Source organism: Curcuma longa, chromosome 13, assembly GCF_044706935.1.
Source record: "Curcuma longa cultivar G26 ecotype Majalengka, Jawa Barat chromosome 13, ITB_CL_G26_1.1, whole genome shotgun sequence".
Taxonomy (NCBI): Eukaryota; Viridiplantae; Streptophyta; class Magnoliopsida; order Zingiberales; family Zingiberaceae; genus Curcuma; species Curcuma longa.
The window spans coordinates 5,995,538-6,016,203 of NC_133873.1; the positions used below are offsets into that span (position 1 = coordinate 5,995,538).

A 20,666-nucleotide genomic window follows, 5' to 3' on the forward strand; every position below is an offset into this window, starting at 1 on the left:
CACATTTTTAAGAATTGAGGTTTTTATTAAGGCCTGTTCTAACCTCAACATTTGAAGGGTCAATGCATAAAAGAAAAACTATCTAAAACTAATTGAATCATTGACTAATACCACCATTTCATACAAATGAAAAGTATATTGATGAAAAAGAAGTTACATGAAAAAGAACTGCTATATTGTGCTCAAACACTGTCAGAAATATGAGCAGTTAATTTTGGTCTTCAAAAGAGTTAATATGGAAACACTAGAAAGATAGGTTTTTAATACAAGTCTTCTTGAGACAAAATTGCAAAAATATCAACAATATGAGATAAAATTAGGATTGTAAATGAACCGAACGTTCGTGAATAAGCTTGGTACTTGACTTGGTAAGAGCTTGTTTATATTTGTTCAATACACACAAGAGCAATTAAATAAACAAGTTGAACAACTCGTTAAACTAAACAAACATTCTTGAACACATATGTGCTCAACTTGTTAATGATCGTGAACAACGTTTGTGAACATCGTTTGTGAACAACATTCATGAACACCGTTCGTAAACAATATTTGTGACTCATGTTCATCAATAAACTTTTATTAACATGCTAGATAAAGAAAGAAAAATTCAAAATGAACAAATAAATTTGTATTATCAAACTCAAAAATCAACGAAACAAGTTTAAAATGCAAAAATTTCAAACAATCAAACAAGCTTAAATTGAAAGCTCGATAACCAAGCTCAAGCCAAGCTTGAACCAAGCTCAAGCTCATAAAAAGAAATCAAGCCAAGCTTGAACAATAATTTCAAAAGCTTGGTTCATTTTAGGCTTGGCTTGATTACCATATCAAACAAGCTTAAATGCCATGGCTTGGCTCGGCTTGTTTACAGCTCTAGATAAAATAACTTTAAAAATAATAATAAAGTTCATTTCAAAAGTACACTTCAGCATATTACAAGACAACTGATAGAAGATATGAAAGGAAATAAACAATTGGCTAGAAGTAAAATATATATATATCGCAGAACAAGAAAGGCTCCAAAGCAGATAATACAACAAAATTGGCAGTCAGCTCAGAAGGCTCACAATAGCAAGCACTGTGTGAATTATCACCTTCTGAGGGTTTGCATGAAGTACCCCACCATTTAAATCAATCAAGCAAAGACATCAAAACTAAGGAATCTTGGATGTATTATATTATGGTATTCTGTTCTCTGTTAATTAATCTACAGGAGATTTTGGACCAAAAAAGACATCAAAACATCTTCAAAAATTTGTCGCCACTGCCTCATTCCTATCAAAGCTAGGACAGAGAACTAATTACTTGCAAAGTCAAAGCAAAGGATGCTAAATATATCTGCCCATCAATTTAATTAACCACATGGTAGTAGATGGGCTAACTTAATATGGACGTGAAGTATGAGAAACTATGAATACGGCAGAGAAACCTTCTCACACTGGCAGAAAATCTGTCCTCCAGTTTCAAAAATCAAGTAAAATAAACATTTGTTTAATGCAAACTTCAGTTTGTGAAACTTCAGTTTGTGAGAAGAAATACAAAAGAAAATAATTTGTTCTCCAAATTATTGTGCTTATTTGTGAAAACCCAACTAGTTCTACAAGAAGAAATATAAAAATCAATCAAAGCAGTGATAACTGGAAGTCACAACTACTTAATTCTGAAACAGACTATTACAGATATGCTACCCTAAACAACAGAGATCAAAGCACGGATTATTTAGGTGAATCATCTGGCAGTGGTCGAAGATCCATATAATGATTGTTCCTGTAAGTAACACGGGAAAAGCAAATAAATACAAAGTAATTCCCCAAAATTCAAATTTTAGATACATATCAGAGAACCTCCCAAAGGAAAAGAAAGCAAAGATTTGAATATCATAATAATCAAATTTCCGATGACAGATCCAAGAAATTTATGTCATAATAGAATTAAGAACGACATGGATTCGGCGCGCATCTCGCATGCTCACCGGAAGAACAAAAAAACATCGGATCCCCCTCTGTATCTTCAGATCGAACCCCAAAAACCTCCGTAATGCCAGATCGAGCACCTATTCTTCACAAAATTAGCAGATCTCGTGCCGTTCCCCGAAACCCCAACAGGATCGACGCGAGCATACAATGCAGACACGGATGCCCATCATCGCACCCACCGAGAAGCCAGACACGGTGAATGCAGAGGAGGGCGGGGGAGCTGGAAAGGCGTGAGGGAAGGAGAAACGAGAACGACACCCCTCTCCTCCTTCCCTTCCCTTCCCTTCCCTTGTCTCCTCTTCGCCGCCGCGAGAGACGTCAGTTGGGAAGCGGAGATGCTCTCTGCTGGCGGCCATATAGCACCGATCGCGACGCGATGCCTCTGTCAAATCCCCAGAATCGGATGTTACGGCTGTCCTAATCCCTTGCATTAACTCCATAATTAATCTTAACCTTTTTTAGGAATAAATAAATAAATAAATATATATATATATATATATACAATTTTGATATTCTGCGCGACGACATCCGGTGCGCCTGTGCGCGACGACCTCCGGTGCGCCTGTGCGCGATTCGTGATCCATCGTCTATCACACGATCACAAGTCAGATTTGACCGTCTAAATGTGGGAATGCACAGTGTTCCGCTCGCCCGACCCTCGACGCTTCCGGCCGCCCTCGCCTCGCCGTCCGATCATCGTTGGCCGCTGGATCGGATCCGATCGACGTGCCACTCGTCGGTGCGTCGGCCGACGTCAAATTCCAATCGATTGTGGTCAGAATCCGGCACAATTTGGCCAGAACAGGGCTGGCAGTGGCACGCAACATTTCCGACCAAATTGTGTTAGATTCCGACCACAATCCGGTCGGAATCCGACGCCGATCGACGCGCCGACGAGTGGCACGTCGATCGGGTCTGAACCAACGGTTGACGGTGATCGGACGGCACGGCGAGAGCGACTGAAAGCGGCGGAAGTACTGTGTCGCGCACAGGATCGCGCATGATATCAATTATATATATATATTATTGATTTAAAAAATTATATTAAAAATCTTACACGTGCCGAATTTTCAAGGAGACTGCAGGGCAACGTGTCGAAACAGCCTCATGCACAAGCCACCCGGCCGTTAATTTTTTCCTTTATTTAGTATTCTGCCACCAGTCCGCCGCCGTCGTCCACCGACCAGCCATGGATGCCAACTTCTGCAAACGCCATCGCCCGTCGATGACTGAAGAGGCCATCAGGTTCGACGACGAGGACCTCCTGGATCTCCCTGCCGGGTGGCTGGTGCAGCTGGTCACCTTCCAAGCCGAGCTCATCGCCTCCTCGTTCCTCTCCCTCATCTCCCCCTTCCTCTATCTCTATTTCCAGTCCCGTGAGATCCCCGTCCGCGTTGTCCGCGGCGCTGCTGCCCTCGCCCGCCGCTTCGCCATCGGCCTCCTCGGAGCCCTCTACGCGGCGACCTTCCTGCTAGCCCTCATGCTCATTTCGCTCCTTCTCGGCGTCGCGCTAGTTCGGATGTGGGCGGAGGAGCCGGTGTTGCTGCGCCGCTCCCTGCACCTCGACTACACGGAAGTGAACCCCACCGCGTCGGTGGCGCTGGCCGGTAGCACGTTGCGCTCGGGAAGGGCGGTGCCGCCGGGACACTCAGTGACGGTCTCGCTCTTTATCCTGCTGCCTGAGTCTGATTACAATCGCCTGATCGGCGTCTTCCAGGTCACATAACCTCTGTTTTTGGTTCTTCTTCTTCTTCTTCTTCAATTTGTTCGATTGTTTAAAGGTACAAGCTGAAGTCATTTCCTCAACCGGAGAAATAATCGCAGCGTCGAGCCGTCCCTGCATGCTCCGATTCCGGAGCTTCCCTGTGAGGCTAATGCGAACGTTGTTCATGAGTATCCCTCTTTTGCTGGGGATTTCCAGTGAGACTCAGGAGATCGGCATGGAGGTGCTGAAATACAAGGAAAGCAGAGCAAAGAGGAGCGGCTCGATCACAGTGACGTTGAAGCCCAAAGCCGGGACTAGCGATCTGCCACAGCTTTACGAATCAGAGCTCCTGATGAGATCGCAGCTCCCCTGGCCCAAGGAGCTGGTGAACCGATGGAGGTGGACGTTCTCTGTGTGGACTTCGCTCAACGTCTTCTTTGCGCTTCTGGCCGCGTCGGCTTGCTGCTTCAAGTTCAGGCCGAGGAGGAGCAAGAGGGAGGGGGAGAGGGAGATGGAGAGTAGATTCGGATGGAGTGAGAGAAGCAAGAGGAAGGTGTCCGAAGCTCGTCGTCGGCCGGAGTTGGTGGAGGGATCAGCTTCTAGCACCGGCGGCGACGTCGTCGAGGGAGGAGATCAGGCGAGCGAGAGTCTCGATGATTCGGGTGAGCTTGCGGCTTCGGAGTCTTCTGAATGTAAATCTTTGTATTATCCATGATATTAAAATTAACAGATTTGATATTCTGTCCGATCCGCGCTGCGTGATCCTGTGTGTGACACAGTCGATCCCCGCTGCTTTCGGTCGCTCTCACCGTGTCATCTGGCCACCGTCGGTCGCCGGACCGGACCCGATCGATGCGCCACTCGTCGGTGCGTCGATCGACGTCATATTCCGATCGGATTATGATCGAAATCCAGAGTAATTTAGTTGACACGCGGTCGACAGTGGCACGTGTCATTTTCGATCAAATCGCGATCGGAGACCGGTCGAGGAAGGACCGGCGATGATGATCCTTCCCTGATCGGTCTTCGGCCGCGATTTGGTCGGAATTCGATTGCAATTTGATCGAAAATGACGCGTGCCACTGTCGGCTGCGTTCTGGTCAAATTGTGCCCGATTTCGATCACAATCCGGTCAGAATCCGATATCGGCCGACGTGTCGGCAAATGACGCATCGATCGGGCCCAGTTCGACGGTCGACGGTGGTCGGACGGCAAGGGCGATCGGAAGCGACGGGGTCGATTGTGTCGAAAAATTATGCATTTTTACATTTGGACGGTCAGATCTGGTGCGTGATCGTGTGATGGACGATGGATCGCGTGTCATGTAAGAGGAAGTCACGCAGAATATCAAAATCGTTAAAACTAATATTATAAATGTTTGTTTAGGAATGGAATAAATTATGAAATAAAAACACAATCTATTTTAAATTATAGGATTCATTAATTAAAATAAATAAACAAACTGCTGAAAATGAAATTTTCTTCTCCTTTCTTTTTCCAAGTCCAATTGGAAGTCGGAGCAGGAAGAAAGAAAGGGAAATACGTAAAGAGCATGAAACGGGGGCATTTTGCGGCGGCGGCGGCGGCAATGCCCGGGACTTCATGCGCGATGGACGGCGTAAACCCTCCCTAGTCCCTCCGCAACTGCTCCTCCAATTCACCTGCCCGCGATGACCGCCGCTGATTGCCTTGGAAACGCAAACATGTTGGATTCGATCGCCATAAATACTGATCCAGACCCCCGTTCCAGTTGCAGAGTGCTCTGTACTTGCTTCTCGACATGAGCGGCGTGGCGGCGCTGAGTCTTTCTCTGATCTTCACCATGCTCACGCTGGCCTCTGCCGAGCACGACTACGGCCAGGCTCTCAGCAAGAGCATTCTGTTCTTCGAGGCGCAGAGGTCAGGCTACCTGCCCGCCGACCAGAGGGTGGATTGGAGAGGAAACTCCGGCCTGCATGACGGAATGGCAGACGGAGTACGTAAGCTCCCAGCTGCGGCATATTCCGTTCTCCTCCTCCGATCGATGATCCGGATTAATTTTGAGTTCTCTTTGCGGTTGTCGGCTGTAGGTTGACCTCGTCGGAGGGTACTACGACGCCGGAGACAATGTGAAGTTCGGCCTGCCAATGGCGTTCACAGTCACCATGATGGCCTGGGGTGTGGTTGAGTACGGCAGGCAGATGGACGCGAGCGGGGAGCTGGGGCACGCCATGGAGGCCATCAAGTGGGGCACCGACTACCTCCTCAAATCCCACCCGCAGCCCTTCGTCCTCTACGGAGAAGTCGGTTCCCTTTTGTTCGACAATTCTTTGATCGCATCGAGCAAATGTTCGTTATGGATTTGTGCAGGTGGGCGATGGAAACACAGACCACCACTGCTGGCAGCGGCCTGAGGACATGACGACGAGCCGACTGGCCTACCGCATTGACGCCGACCGCCCCGGATCGGACCTCGCCGGCGAGACTGCAGCGGCGATGGCAGCAGCTTCCATGGTCTTCCTGCGCTCGAACCCTGCCTATTCCCGCCGTCTTCTGAGCCACGCACGACAAGTGAGTGCCTTGCCGCCGCTCAATTGTTCGATTTCGCATCGACTTGACGATTAACTCGCTGCCTTCTTTCCAGCTCTTTGAGTTCGCCGACAAGCACAGAGGAAAGTACGACAACAGCATCCTCGTGGCACAGAACTACTACGGATCCTTCAGCGGATACGAGGTGATTAATTAAGTTGAGCTGAGTGGAATGGATTCGATCGCCATTCGTCGTTATGAACTCTCTTCGCGGTTGATGGCGCAGGATGAGCTGCTCTGGGCGGCGGCGTGGCTGTACCATTCCACGCAGGAGCAGCAGTATTTGGACTACATAGCGAGCAACGGCGACGCGCTCGGCGGGACGGAATGGGAGGCGACGGAGTTTGGTTGGGACGTCAAATACGCTGGCGTTCAAGTCCTCGCCGCCAAGGTGACGATCCTATCTCTGATTCATAATTCCTCGACGGCCATTTTTGTTTACTCTGCTCCGTGTCTGCTCTCCGTCAGTTCCTTCTACAAGGCCGAGCAGCTCAGCGTGCGCCGGTTCTGGAGACGTACCAACGGAAGGCCGAGTCCTTCTTGTGCTCCTGCATCGGCAGAGGAACACACGACGTGCAGAGGACGCCCGGAGGACTCCTGTTCCATCAGAACTGGAATAACTTGCAGTTCGTCACCGGCGCCGCCTTCCTGTTCGCCGTCTACTCCGACTACCTCTCCTCCGCCGGCCGGACTGTGGCCTGCGCCGCAGGAGCTACCTCTCCGGCTGATCTTCTCAGTTTTGCCAAGTCCCAAGTAGTGCTCATCATCCTCGTCCACCGTGATTCCATTCCTCTGTTTTGCTTACCGTGCTCCCGTCGATTTCGCTCAGGTGGATTACATCCTGGGAGACAACCCGAGAGGCACCAGCTACATGGTAGGCTACGGCGACACTTACCCTCAGAAAGTTCATCACCGCGGCTCATCGATCGTGTCCATCAAGGTGAATCCTGCAACAGTGAGCTGCAGGGAAGGCTACGACACATGGTTTGGCCGGAAGCAGAGCAATCCCAACGTGCTGGTCGGCGCCATCGTGGGCGGCCCCGACGCCTATGACAATTTCGTGGACGAGAGGTATAACTATGATCAAACGGAACCGACGACCTACAACAACGCGCCGATGGTCGGAGTGTTGGCTCGCCTGCACGGCGGCCATGGCGGATATAACCAGCTCCTCTCAGGTAGCAGCAAAATCTCTCTACGAAGCTTCCGCTTCGATTCGCAAAATCTCTCTCAGGTCTGTTGGGTCCGTGCAGGTGCTGTCCCTCTCCCGAGCACGCCCGTCGAGAAGAAACCAGCTTCCCTGCCATTCGCGATCGAGCAAAGGCAAACGACGTCATGGAACTACAGGGGGAAGACTTACTACAGATACGCCGCGGTGGTGACGAACAAGTCAGCGAGGACTGCGGTGGAACTGAAGCTCTCTGTGTCACAACTCTACGGCCCTGTTTGGGGACTCTCGAACTCCGGCAACAAGTACACGTTCCCGGAATGGCGGAGCTCCCTTCCTGGGGGGGAGAGCTTCGACTTCGTCTACATCCAAGCTGCTCCTCCGGCGGTCGTTACCGTCGCAGGCTACAAGTTGCTTTAGGGAGGGATGATATGTGAATTTTGGAGTCGCAGGGAGTGAAAAGAGTGAAGAGAGTTCATGAAATGCTCCTCCTCTTTTCTTCCTCCTCAAATAGTGCGATTGAAATACAACTATACAAATGTCAAGAGAAAGAGATTTCTGTTGGAATGTGCTGCGTTCATCGTGATATTGTAATCTCATATGATCAAGTAGATTAAGTTCATAACAATCTGATACGATTGATTTTATAAAGTGAAAAGTAAATTAAAAAAATTTTAATTGACTATCATAAAAAAATATTGATTCGGTTTAATCAAAATTCGATTCTTGCTTATTTAATAAATCTGTTCCACAATAACTGACTTAATTATGCTCCTGAAGACAAATAGAATGAAAAATCATTTGTGAGGAAGTAAAGTTTGCCTTGCAAGACTCATTGTAAGGCGGAGGTATTGAACATAGTTTTGTTACGATGGAATAGAATTGCTAAAATAGGCACGGGTTGAATCTCGATGAAGTTGAGACAATGTCTTCTTCCGTCGTGACCAATTTAGCTTCTCGATTTACCTCTTCACAAATGATTGTAAGATCAATCGTATGAGATTGCTGGAGTGCAAGACTCATTGTAAGGAAGAGATCTCTATTTTTATCAAGGAGTTTCTCTCTTTTCTCTTTATTTTTCAACCCCTCTATTTTTTTAAAAAAATCTAAGTATTCGCCTTCTACTATTTAATTAATTTTAAAGATGATCAATTTATCTTATGATTTTTTTATTATTATCTAAGATCATCTCAATCTCAAGATGAGTCATCGGGCAGTTGACTTCTTTGTTGCCATAGTCGCTTGACACCCAAGTGTAGTTGGACCAACCGAAAATTCTATAAAGTTCAAAAGAGACAAAAAGGTTAGAATAGAGGTCAAAATTGCTCTGGCTTAATCACTTTGACATCCAAATTAGATCACCGATCGAAGGTTAGAAAGAAGAAGAAAAGATGTAATGAATGATTTATGCGTATCTTGGCTCGCAAAAATGAACCCCTTTTTTATAGTATAATAGGAGGGAGATATCATGTCCCACAATAGAAAAAATACCTTATCGTTATATAAAAAATCTCATCACTCATATTTCACACTGTAAAAGACCATATTATATTAATCACACGTTAGGTTAGTCCGTTGTTACTAATTTAAATTATTTTTAAATATGATCAAAATTATTCTAACTTAATCAAAACTAGTAATTTTAAACCGAAATATACTATTCCTTAATTAACATTATTTGAAATAATTTTGTTAATTTTTTTAATGTTATAGTAATTTAATCAAAATTAATTTTTTTTCGCATTATATAAGAGCCGAGCCGAGCCGAATCCTTACCCTATGGCGGCGCTGTGCTTGTCTGGAGCTAGGAGAAAGCTCCCTGCCGCCTTCTCCTCCTTCGTCTCCTCCCGCTACCTCTCGCTGTCGCCCAGCCCAGCCCCGTCCCAGGAGACTACTACGCCGGACCCTCGCTTCCTCCTCCACAGCTCCGCCGACGCTACTCCCTTCCCTGATCATTCTCCCTTCCTTCGATTCCCCCAGGTCCGCCTCTCCACCCTACCCTCCGGCCTCCGTGTCGTCACTCAGACCTCCCCCTCCGCCACCCACACCGCTTCCCTGGGCGTCTGGATCGACGCCGGCAGCCGCTTCGAGGCCCCCGGCACCAATGGCACCGCGCATTTCCTCGAGCACATGATCTTCAAGGGCACGCGCCGCCGCACGGCCCGCTCGCTCGAGGTGGAGATCGAGAACATGGGTGGCCGTCTCAACGCCTACACCTCTCGTGAGCAGACTACCTTCTTCGCGGACGTCCAGTCCAAGGACGTGCCCCTCGCCATAGACGTGCTTGCTGACATCCTGCAGAACTCTAACTTCCCTGAGCACGCCATCAAGCGGGAGCGTGGAGTCATTCTCCGGGAGATGAAGGAGGTTCTCAAAAATACGCTTCCATCTTTTGTATTCCTTCTGCTTGCGTTTGCCTGAATTTGTTGCTTGTGGGTATTGGGGTTAAACAGGTGCAGGAGCAGACTCAGGAAGTGCTGTTTGACCATTTGCACTCTGCTGCTTTCCATGGCCATCCTTTAGGAGACACAATATTGGGCCCCGAAGAGAACATACGAAGAATTTCAAGGGTGGATTTACGACAATACATTTCCACTCACTACACTGGCCCTAGAATGGTGATCAACTTGAAATGCATTTACACTTTTGTTTGTTCACAGTGCAAAGAAAGTTTTTCAAATTTCAAAAATGCTTCTTGTCCCTAGGTCATTTCAGCTGCGGGAGCAGTTAACCATGACGAGATTGTTAATATGGTTGGAAGATTGTTCACAAATTTCTCAAGTGATCCTACCACTGCGAATCAGCTTGTTGCTGCAAATCCAGCTGTGTTCACTGGCTGCGAGGTCTTCTGCCTTATGGCACTGATTTAACCTTCCTTTTGTGCCAAATATGTTTTGGGATCATTTGATGCCATCTGATTGATATATCACAGGTTCGAGTGGAAGATAATGAAATGCCTTTGGCACACTTTGTGGTAACGTTTAAAGGTTCATCTTGGACAGAACCTAGTTCTATCCCTCTCATGGTAATTCAATGTTTATTGGGTAGTTGGGAAAAAAGCAATGGCGTTGGTAGTTGCTCAGGGTAAGATGAATCTCGGAAGCTAAGTTTCACAAATTGACATACACTTTAAGTGGTATATATTAACAACACTGTTCCATGACTTATTGGCAGGTCACAGCTTGCTCGTCGGGTAGGAACTGATGACTTGGCCCATAGCTTCATGGCCTTTAATACCAACTATAGTGACACAGGATTGTTTGGGGTCTTCTTATCTGCCATGGCAAGCTTTACTCCATTTATGGATTTTATTTTTTACTTTTCTTCTTTCATAAATATATTTTGCATCGGTGTCTCTTTTTTTGTTCATGTTTATGCGAATTGCTATTTGTAGATTACATTAGAAATTCTCAATGTCCTAGAAACTCTATACAATATATCAATTTTTTACCACGATAAAATATTTTTCTTGTGACTCTAAATTCTACTGTTTCAGCCAAGTTGCTTATATGATTTATCAAATGTATTGATGGAAGAGATTCGGAGACTTGCATTTCAAGTATCAGAAGATGAAGTGACTCGAGCTAGGAATCAGGTGTGTAGTATTCTATTGCAATGTCACTGCTACTCATGCTATCTAATTTGATGTGGCCAACTGTTTTTTTCCCCTTAAAAAAATTAATAGTTCGTAGGTGTGCATGGTTCCCCTGGTTTATCCATCATAGGCACCATTTTTCTTTGTATTCGAATTGTGCTTCTCTTGGTGTATTCATGTGTTACACATTACTGTGCTCTCCCTTTCTAAGCAATTTATATGTTGGTTCACATTGCTAAGAACTTTTGAGTTTCCCAATGCAAGCATGAAAAAAAAAGTGTGGAACTGTTTTTTAGAAATCAATCGGCATAATGATGTTTGCCTCCTGAACAGTATTGAGGCCTCAGTCAGTTAATTTAGAGCTGTACTGTTGACTTCTTAGAAAGTTTCTATTAGAATGTTGATATACCAATGAACTCATAAGACACTCCTCTTTGTTAAGCACATCAAATTGATTCATAAGTTGTGTTAATGATATCAGCTACACCATTCTATTGGGATGTATAGGGTCAAGGTAACTGATGAAGATTGTTTGATTGGAGATAAAAGATTGGAAGTAGTTAGAAAAATAAACCTTACCGTAATCACTCCTTAGCACTTCAACTAATACACCATATTTGTTTCATACCTTGACATAAAAGGAAGAAAAAAATGGAGTAGAGTATAGAACTATCATTAAGAAAAGTCGTTATATTGAATAGTTGTCTATAAAAGTAACAAAATAGTTAAAACTAAGTTTTGGACAAATCATATTAAAACTCTAAACATCAAAATGAACTAAAGAGAACAATGCAAATCCATGTCAATAAATTTTGTTGGGAAACATAGATCGAAAATGTTTTTCTAACTGCTGGGACATTCAAGATTCTCAAGATTAGATAATCTAGGTACGATCTTTTAATAATTAGGATTCAGATGACTAAGGAAATTATGAATTTGTAGAGAAAGCATAGGGGGATCAACCATAAGAGCAAATAATTAATACAGACCGAAACTGATACATAACCTAGTCTTCTGGTTATTACCTGAAGAGCAAATAATTTGTAGAGAAAGCATAGAGGAAATTATGAATTTGTAGAGAAAGCATAGAGGGATCAAAGCATAGAGGGAAATTACCTGACAACCTAGAAATGCTTAGGACCCTTACAACTTCCATTTCAAGCATTTCAAAAGTTTTGGGTAGCCAGTGGTTTTTAGTTGGTCGACCGAAACTGATACATAACCTAGTCTTCTGGTGTATATCAAGTTTGGGTGACTTAAATTATGTTGGCAAAATTTAACTTCATTCCATAGGTTGGTTGACCATTTGTCAAACTGGATACTCAAGGAAACCTCAGTACTAAAGTTTTGGGCAGCCAAGACAATTTTCTTGTAAAAAGGTTGGTCAATCAAATCAGTCAACCAAAAGCAACTCCTAGAGGTTGAGTGACCAACCATTTCTGGTTGGTCAGACGATAGGGATAAGTTGATAAAGCTTGTGATTACGACATCATTTCCAAGGTCTAAATGATTAAGACATCATTCAATTGGTAAAGCTGCATTTTAGTGTTTGTCTTTTTTCATTGTAAGACTTGCATATCTCTCTGTACTTATTTCGTAGTAACTAATTGGGATAAGTTAATTTTTGATCTTGTTGAGATTTCATCCTTATTTGTAGAGCTTATAAGCCCTTGAGGTCTTAACGTCAAATTGTAAAGGCTTGTTCCATTTTATCGAGTAGAGGAGCACAATTAGTAATTTTGATTGGTTTGTCATGTGACAGGGCCATGAATACAGGAACTTGGAGTTTCAGTCTATGTTAAACCCTTTTGTTAGTGTTGTGTTATTTTCTGTTACAGTTGCTTGTGCAACCTATTACTATCACTCTTTGATTTCGACATGCTCATACTCCTAATAATTGTTTAAGATTTGTATTTGCAAGAAAAATATATGATCATCGATTCACACTCTCCTAATGGTTGCATCCTATACTTCATAAATTCGTTTATATCTCCTCTTGATTTGGATGTATGACTAAAAGGAAAGAAGAACCCAAGCCGTTTAAATGAAATCCCATTAAAAAGCAACAGGTTATGCAAGAGGCAGGGCCATGTCTGATGTAAATTGAGATGCCATACTAGTACATTCAAAACTATTTTTCTTCTAGAAAGTGTTTGCAAAACTCAAGAATGGTAAACTTTTATCTGATGTTGCATTGTGAGGTGGCATACAATGTACTAAACATTAGCGATATAGGAGAGTGCAAGGATGCATCTCTGTGACCTCATATAAAAACATGGAATCCAATGCCTCTATAATGATATTAATACGTGATAAAAGTTTTTTTTTTCTTGGAGTTACTTGACTCCAACACTTGCAAATAGTTAAATTTTACAAAAATCTCCTAAGAGTGTGGGGATATTGTCACTCTTGGGCATTTGGATAAATAAATTTATCAAAGCAATAGGGCAAACCAAATAACAAAATTACAATAAAACTTGAAGTGCATTGGACACTTGGGACAATTTTCAATCAGCTTGCAGATTTTGCAGAAGGGAAGGGATTGCCCCAATATATAATTAGTATTGGATGAAGACTCTCAACACTACAAGTTGCAATATGAACAAAATAAGAAAAGTAGGAGAATTTTCCATCTTCCTAAAACACATGGGTCACATGAGTTTTGAATGCTGTTCTGAATGAGGAAAATAATTGATTGGTTGTCCTTTATATTGACAATTGTTCAACCCATTGACTTTTTGTCGAACTCTTCAAATAATGTGGCCATGTACTTCAATTTCGAATTAAAAAATATATATTTCATTGAATTAGTAAACATGGTTTGATGGTATTTGCTGCAAATTCTGAAGTTTTGTGTTTTTAGATCAGCAGCCTAATGTGTTTCTGCTATCATGAGCTCAATTTCATAGAACTATCATAAAAGTTGTTTCAGATATTACCAGTGGTAGTGTTATGGCTTTATATAGAGTTTAGGACAAAATTCGTGTAGTGAAGTCCAAGAAGTGTGTTTCTTATAGTTTGTTTGTTACCTAATCTTTCATAAGATAAGTTTTGCAAAGCAATTTTCTTTTACTACTGTTGTTCAACAAGGATATTAAGAGAGTTTGATCATATTGTACAGTTAAAATCTGCCATGTTGCTTCATATTGATGGTTCCACTGCAGTTGCTGAGAATAATGGTCGTCAGGTAAACATGGTCGCCGATAATTGTTTTACCCAGGAAGCTTTTTGCAATATGCATAACACATTGCTTGGAATATGCAGAAGATGATCATCCTTTTTCGTGAATGCAGATGTTGACGTATGGGCGGGTAATGCCTTTCATTGAGTTCTTTGCTCGTGTAGATGCTGTCGATGCTGCTGCGATAATGGAGACAGCTCGGAACTTCATAATTGACAAGGCAAGCAGCTTTATATATGAATTTAAACCTAAGTTGCAGTTACCTTTCTGAACTTGCTTCGACGAGAGTAATCTGACAGCTTTGCATTACAGGATGTGGCAATTGCAGCAATGGGACCTATCAAGGATTTGCCAGACTCAACTTGGTTCCGCTCCCGGACTGTTGCTTAGCAAGGCCACAAGGTAACTTCTGTCCGGGAATCAGTGTGCACGAAGCACTGCCCTTGTATGTTGTTCCATTTGCATCTGAACAACCAAATTACAAGAAACAAGAAGCACAGAATCTCTCAACTTGTCATTTTAGTTCTAGGTAATGTAACTTATATAATTATAGCGGTATTCATCGCATATATATTCGATCTTGATCATGTGCTCATTGCGTTCTTAAGTGAGAATAGTTCAATAGCCCAGTTGAGGTAATATCTACGTATCATTTACTTTCACATGATTGTTGATCTTATACATAATTGCTTTAATTCACAAATAAATACTCTATGCATTTTTTGAATCTTAAGGAGTTGCAATGTCTTCTATTGATGCAATTGTGCCCTACGTGGTTGAGTTCTACTATGGATTTTGATGTTTATGCAATTGGTTTTAAATTAAATGTTGCATCGTGATTTGATGTGTGTTTTAGTTGTGCAAAGACTCAATAGAACACACATAGAATTCGAAGAATTTGTGATTTATCGGATGCAAGTAAAAGTGGCACGCACGTAACGGCTAGTCTAGACATCCAACATCTTTTGATTACTATAATAGAAAAGTAGGAAAGAGTTATTGATATGACAAAATTATATGATAATGATGATAATGATAGGATAACCTAGTCCCCGGGGCAATGGTGCAACGGTAGGACATCTGGGTTGTGACCGCGGTTCGATCTCCAGCTACGGCGTATTTGCAAGAATTTTCTTTCAAATGGGGAACGCAATCAAAGGATGTTGGGCATGTGGATTGGCTGCCGTATGCGTTTCCCGATTTACCCTGGTGGTCGGTGGAAAACTTTCGTGGGATGAGGCCGGCCATCCCAGGGATTGAGTCCATGAGACTGACTGGGATTTATCATTTTTTTGATAGGATAACCTAAGAGCGGATAGAACAATAATTATTCAAAATAATAATTATTTTGGAAACTCATTTTCATAATAAAATTTCAAAAAAGACATCCGAGATAATCAAACACAGAAAAAAAGCATTTTTAAATTTACTCGAATAAAATTAATTTAAAATAAAAGATATTATTTTAATAATAATTAAATAAAAATTTAAATAATTTTAAAATCTTAATGAAAAATAATTTAATAAAATTTATTTAAAATTTTCAAAAAAAAATGTAAACAATAATTTTTTATATAAGATGGCTTATTTTTAAAATAGAGTATCTGGACGTAATAATGACTTTTGACTAAAGATAATTGTAAATAAAAATATTAAAAAATGTCTTGATATTTCCTTTACTTAATTGACGGCTGGAGGAGGGGAGTCATCCTCGATCTCCTTCCTGTCTTCGCTTCTCTCCATGGCTTCCCTCGACACCGACGTCGACATGGTTCCGGCCGGCGAGGGGTCGAGCAGCGGGGCTGTCGGGCCGTCCTCCTTGACCCCTTCCACTTCCCTAAAGAAGCCGAAGAGGTTCGAGATTAAAAAGTGGAACGCTGTCGCCCTCTGGGCCTGGGGTATGCGCCTCCCTCACGAACTTCGTAAATTTGTCTCCGATCCGGTATCACGGATCGATTTCTTTGATCTGGCACGCTCGAGTCTCCTCTACTGATGGTGTTTTTTTTTTTTCCAGATATCGTGGTGGACAACTGTGCTATTTGTAGGAACCACATCATGGATCTCTGTGGGTTCTTTTGCTTTATGAGTTTTTGGTTTTCTGCAACCTTTGTTTTACAAAATTTTGGTCTTTTTTTAGATTGCGTTAGTAGGGTTAGGGTTTTGATTAGTTTGTTCATCATTTCACGTTGCTGTATCTGCGATCTGCTTGCAGGCATCGAGTGCCAGGCTAATCAGGCGAGTGCGACCAGTGAGGAGTGCACAGTGGCTTGGGGTATGCTTCATTTTTCCTAACTCTTGCAATTTAGTTGCTATTACGTTTTTGTTTCTAACGAACCTAGATATGATACTCATTTTCTCAGCAAAAATTGCGTTTTGAGAGTATGACACATCCCATTTCTTTGTACAAAAGTTGGTTTGATACGATCAAAAAGATCAAGACCTATTCCAACATCATTAGATACAATCTAAACATTGATCTAATCGTCTAAATAGTTTACCATTTCTTATTCATATTTCAAGCATCAAGAGTCTTGAGCTAGAGAAGCAAGAGTTAAGAGAATAGAGAAAATATAACTACAGAAGGGAAGATGGTTAAAAATTTAAACTGTGCGAGGTGTTGGTGTAAAGGACATGTTTTTGCTGTGGGGAAATAAAGAGTTGTTGCTGTGGGCGAAAAGGGCCATCGAGTGTGAAATGAAGAGTTGTTGTGCGGAGTAAGAAGGTAGGAGGGTGATTGGATGTTTGAGCTGGTTGAGGTGACAATGAGTTGCTACTGCAGGGAATAAGAAGGGGAGGAGGATGGTCAAAAATTTTCAGTGTCCAGAAGAGGATAGCCTTGGAGTTTGGGAGCAATGAAGGAGTTATGTTGTGGTGGGGTGAAGTTCTATCGGGTCTGGAGAAATGAGGGAGAAGAGACCAAGAGAGACAAGGATGAGGATTAGGGGTTTAATAATAAGGATAAAAGTGAACCAAATGCTAACTTAAATCAAAGGAGCATGCATTATGATATCATCAAAATAATAAAAATTTGAAGAAACGAATTCCAACTTACAGTATTAGATATGCTATGTAAGTTAATTATGTAAATATTTTCATTTCAATGCCCTTAAAGAATGATGATGCCCAAATCAAAATACCTTATGAGGCGTTTGGTTAGGAGAAATGCAACCTTATATTCTACATTATACAATTGACTTTCACTTATGTGGTTAACCCTTATACCTTCTAATAATAAAACTTTACAAATAATAAAATTACTTTTTGAGTTCGATGTTACCATATATAATAATTTTATGCTCAGTATTGCCATCAGAAGATATATTTCCTTTGCTATTATATTTCAAGGCAATGAACTTACCAGCATCATTGGCCATATGACATGAGCATCCACTATCCAAGTATCATTCATCTCCCACGTGTTCACCCTTCAAGCATATCTATTAACAAAAATAAACAAATATTTTTGGTATCCAAATTTTAATAGGGTTAACAGGATATTACTTAATGGAATTTGCTTTCTATGAATAAGAGATGAATATGCATTTTCCCCAGATTTGTATCCTAATCCAGCATTTCTATAATTTACATGTTTACTTATCAAGATATTTGGAACTATCTGTAAAATTCTCAAGAGATTCCTTTATTAGTGTGTTCTTTCAATTGTTCATTTTCTTTCTTAAGCTTTTCATTCTGAAGTAGGTCATGAACCTTAACTTACAAGTTACTTATGGTGAATTCTCTTTAGTTGTTTATGGCATGAGTTTATTGCAATATGCCTTACACTTATCAAGAGTTTTAGATAAATGACTAATCATATCTATAAATTAAGATGATTGATATTCCTCATTCTTAAGTGCATGACATGTAACTTCCACTCTCGCTCCCCCTTCTCTCTGTTAGATCCATGAGTGCACTCTGGGTGAAGAGCTTAGGAGATGTTTCATAATCAGAAGAATTTAAATCTGTATCATCTCAAGTAGCAGAGAAAAAGTTTTTTTTTTCTTTCTCTTCGTTGACTTTCTTTTTTCAACTCTGGAGCATTTATTCTTAGTGTCCTTTCTTTCTACAAATGTAGCATGTCACATCTGCCTTAGATTTTTTTTTAAAATTTCTTTCTCCTTGCCTTTTTGAGATTCCCTATTCTTTATTTCATTCTTAAACATTATGGTTCAAGTGCTTTTATTTCTTTCTAATTATATTTTTTTCACAAAGTGTGATTTTTTTATTATCATCATTACTGTTGTCATCTGAATAAGAATGTGTCTGAAAAGTGCTAGCATCATGTGGGTTTTGCTTCTTTTTTTTCTATCTTTCACTACAAAAGCAATACTTTTTTTTTTTTTTACTTTTGTTTTGAGTGGCATTGGAACTTTCATATAATTCCATAGTATAAAACATGACTAAGTTTGTATTCTAATAAGTATTTAATACTTTGATAAAATATCACCATAGAGGTCCAAAATGGAGTGTGTGGAAATAAGATATCATGATTGTCAATATTTTCACCAATAGCGAAAGGTTCATTGCAAATTTCTTTGTATCTTTTATGCATTTGAACAACAAATTCAATAGGAGGAACCCAACATTGAGCTCCAATATTTGACCTTCTGAAGTATGATAGCATGGAATACCACTTCCATGACTATTGAGGCATGACTACATTAAGCATCACTATAAGCATGACAGATCTGGGAGTATGAAAGATATGCTTTTTGAAAATTGATAGAAATTTTCTTGGACTGGCATGGGTGAAGTTCAAGTAGTTTTGTCACAACTATTCTAAGATAAGGATGGAAAATTAGGAGTAAAGGACACTAATGAATATCTTTGAGAGTTTAAACCTTTGATGATAGGTCAGGAGGTGAACCTTTTCACCTTCAAACTTTTACATCACAAACAAGTGGAAGTGAAGGGGCATCACACACAATTCTCATGAATTGCACCTTGCAACCAAAAACATAAATCCCACCGCTGAGATTAAATTGTTGTTATATATGTTATGCAACACACAGTTCTCATGCTTTGATCTCTCTCTTTTTAGATTAAATTGCATAACATATATAAAAGATGTAATTCCACAAGGATTTATATGCTAACCTAAGCAATCAATAGAATATGAAAATTCATACTAATCAACATAAGATGAATTCATTTACATTTTCAGAAGGATGCAAACACTTGTACATTGACGTGTTTTTGGGACCCTTAAGAACTTTGCCCTGGGAAACATTTGCAAAGTCAATCACCTATACCTTTTTTAAAGCACAAGTATTTTCTTCATTCAATGAGAGTTTTGCATTCGTTGAAAGTTCAGTGATCCATCTAATTTTTAACATCCTTTTGAGCAGTTTTTTAAGGCTCTCAACTTGCAGGACTGTTTGGCATATAAAGAAACATCGCTAAGTTCTTGTAGATGTTGATCTATCCCACCTGACTGATTACTTGATTCACTTGATCGGCCATGGCTTCTCACATCGCTTTCTTGATCTTGTGATTTGTTTTTCTTTTACATTGTTCTAACATTTCTTGTTGGACAGGGGTCTGTAATCATGCTTTCCATTTCCATTGTATCAGTCGATGGCTCAAGACTCGTCAAGTTTGCCCCCTCGGTAAGCAATCTTTTGTCGCGGCCAAATTTTTTTCAAAATTTAGTTTCTACGCCCATCAAAATCCCTTGTTTTCCCCCCTCGTATGCTTTGCAGACAACAGCGAGTGGGAGTTCCAGAAATATGGGCACTAGAATACATGTCATTCCTGCATAACATAAGTTTGGATTCTGCATTATGATCATCCAGTAAAAGACTACTATCGTCTTCTTATATCATGCCGAGTTAGCTACAAATTTGTCTGATTCTGAATATCCGCTCGTTCTTGTTATATTCTTATCTCTTCTATTTGATTTTCGTAGCATGACTATTATAACCGTTCAAGGAAACTAAGTTGTAAGCTTATTTCTACTATTGATGTCTATTGTGATCTTCCATAGATGTCTCAGCTAGTGAAAGTGTTAAGGGTGGAGAAGTTGAAGGTAGGAAGAAGATTCATTGGTTGTATGAAGATGAGAGGGATCATGGGTGAGAGGGATGATCTGATGAGCGAGGATGCTCGGAGACAATAAGAGATGCAGAAACTATGTAGAATTGAAGATGCCTCTCGTGCAATTTGAGCCATGTTTGAATTTTTCATGGGATCATGTTTGAATTTTATGCGTTTTAAAATATGCGATTGTGTGCGATATTAAAATCGAAATATCTGGAAGAATTGGAAATAGTAAATATTTTTTTTTTATTTTTAATGACTAAATATGTCAAAATAAATAAATAAATAATTTATGGTTTAATTTTTTATGTTTAATATTATAATTTAATTTCTAAATTCTAAAGAGTTAAATAGCGTAATCATAAAATAATATATATATATATATAATGATATTATTTATTATTTTAGGCGTCGAAATTTTTTTAAATTTTTAT

The 20,666-nt window shown here is 41.1% G+C and overlaps 5 protein-coding genes across 9 annotated transcripts in view; 4 read left to right on the top strand and 1 right to left on the bottom strand.

Annotated features, from left to right (window-relative positions):
* LOC141844316 (uncharacterized) overlaps window positions 1-2,385 on the bottom strand; it is an 8,050-nt gene extending 5,665 nt beyond the window's left edge. The window contains exon 1 of the mRNA XM_074732353.1: window positions 1,973-2,385. Within this exon, the coding sequence (XP_074588454.1) occupies window positions 1,973-1,991 (19 nt within the window). The 5' untranslated portion in view covers window positions 1,992-2,385. The remainder of the gene's footprint in view (window positions 1-1,972) is intronic.
* Window positions 2,386-3,165: 780 nt separating this feature from the next.
* Window positions 3,166-4,396, top strand: LOC141843948 (seipin-1-like). Its single transcript, XM_074731959.1, has 2 exons — window positions 3,166-3,693; window positions 3,758-4,396. Exons 1-2 carry the CDS (start codon window positions 3,166-3,168, stop codon window positions 4,394-4,396), a joined length of 1,167 nt encoding a protein of 388 aa, XP_074588060.1.
* Window positions 4,397-5,461: 1,065 nt separating this feature from the next.
* LOC141843823 (endoglucanase 6-like) lies at window positions 5,462-7,857 on the top strand. 4 transcript variants are annotated; one of them, XM_074731847.1, is made up of 8 exons: window positions 5,462-5,656; window positions 5,751-5,963; window positions 6,031-6,231; window positions 6,305-6,394; window positions 6,476-6,640; window positions 6,718-7,002; window positions 7,079-7,427; window positions 7,503-7,857. In XM_074731847.1, exons 1-8 carry the CDS (start codon window positions 5,462-5,464, stop codon window positions 7,835-7,837), a joined length of 1,833 nt encoding a protein of 610 aa, XP_074587948.1. In that variant the 3' UTR covers window positions 7,838-7,857. The 4 variants fall into 4 exon arrangements, with proteins under 4 accessions (XP_074587948.1, XP_074587949.1, XP_074587950.1 ...); XM_074731848.1 differs by having other exon boundaries at window positions 5,504-5,656; window positions 7,079-7,483; window positions 7,538-7,857; XM_074731849.1 differs by having other exon boundaries at window positions 5,504-5,656; window positions 7,079-7,430; window positions 7,545-7,857.
* A 1,339-nt stretch (window positions 7,858-9,196) lies between these two features.
* LOC141844103 (putative mitochondrial-processing peptidase subunit beta, mitochondrial) lies at window positions 9,197-14,855 on the top strand. Its single transcript, XM_074732102.1, has 9 exons — window positions 9,197-9,784; window positions 9,871-10,035; window positions 10,123-10,260; window positions 10,350-10,501; window positions 10,592-10,700; window positions 10,914-11,012; window positions 14,134-14,199; window positions 14,306-14,413; window positions 14,506-14,855. Exons 1-9 carry the CDS (start codon window positions 9,197-9,199, stop codon window positions 14,581-14,583), a joined length of 1,503 nt encoding a protein of 500 aa, XP_074588203.1. The 3' UTR covers window positions 14,584-14,855.
* A 1,033-nt stretch (window positions 14,856-15,888) lies between these two features.
* Window positions 15,889-20,378, top strand: LOC141843826 (RING-box protein 1a-like). Of its 2 annotated transcripts, XR_012603082.1 has the most exons (6): window positions 15,889-16,091; window positions 16,208-16,258; window positions 16,406-16,465; window positions 19,731-19,802; window positions 19,896-20,004; window positions 20,046-20,378. XR_012603082.1 is itself a non-coding variant. In XM_074731851.1 (5 exons), the coding sequence occupies exons 1-5, from the start codon at window positions 15,935-15,937 to the stop codon at window positions 19,931-19,933; spliced, it is 378 nt and encodes a 125-aa protein (XP_074587952.1). In that variant the 5' UTR covers window positions 15,889-15,934; the 3' UTR covers window positions 19,934-20,378. The 2 variants fall into 2 exon arrangements, 1 of the variants encoding a protein (XP_074587952.1); XM_074731851.1 differs by having other exon boundaries at window positions 19,896-20,378.
* The last annotated feature ends 288 nt before the right edge of the window (window positions 20,379-20,666 follow it).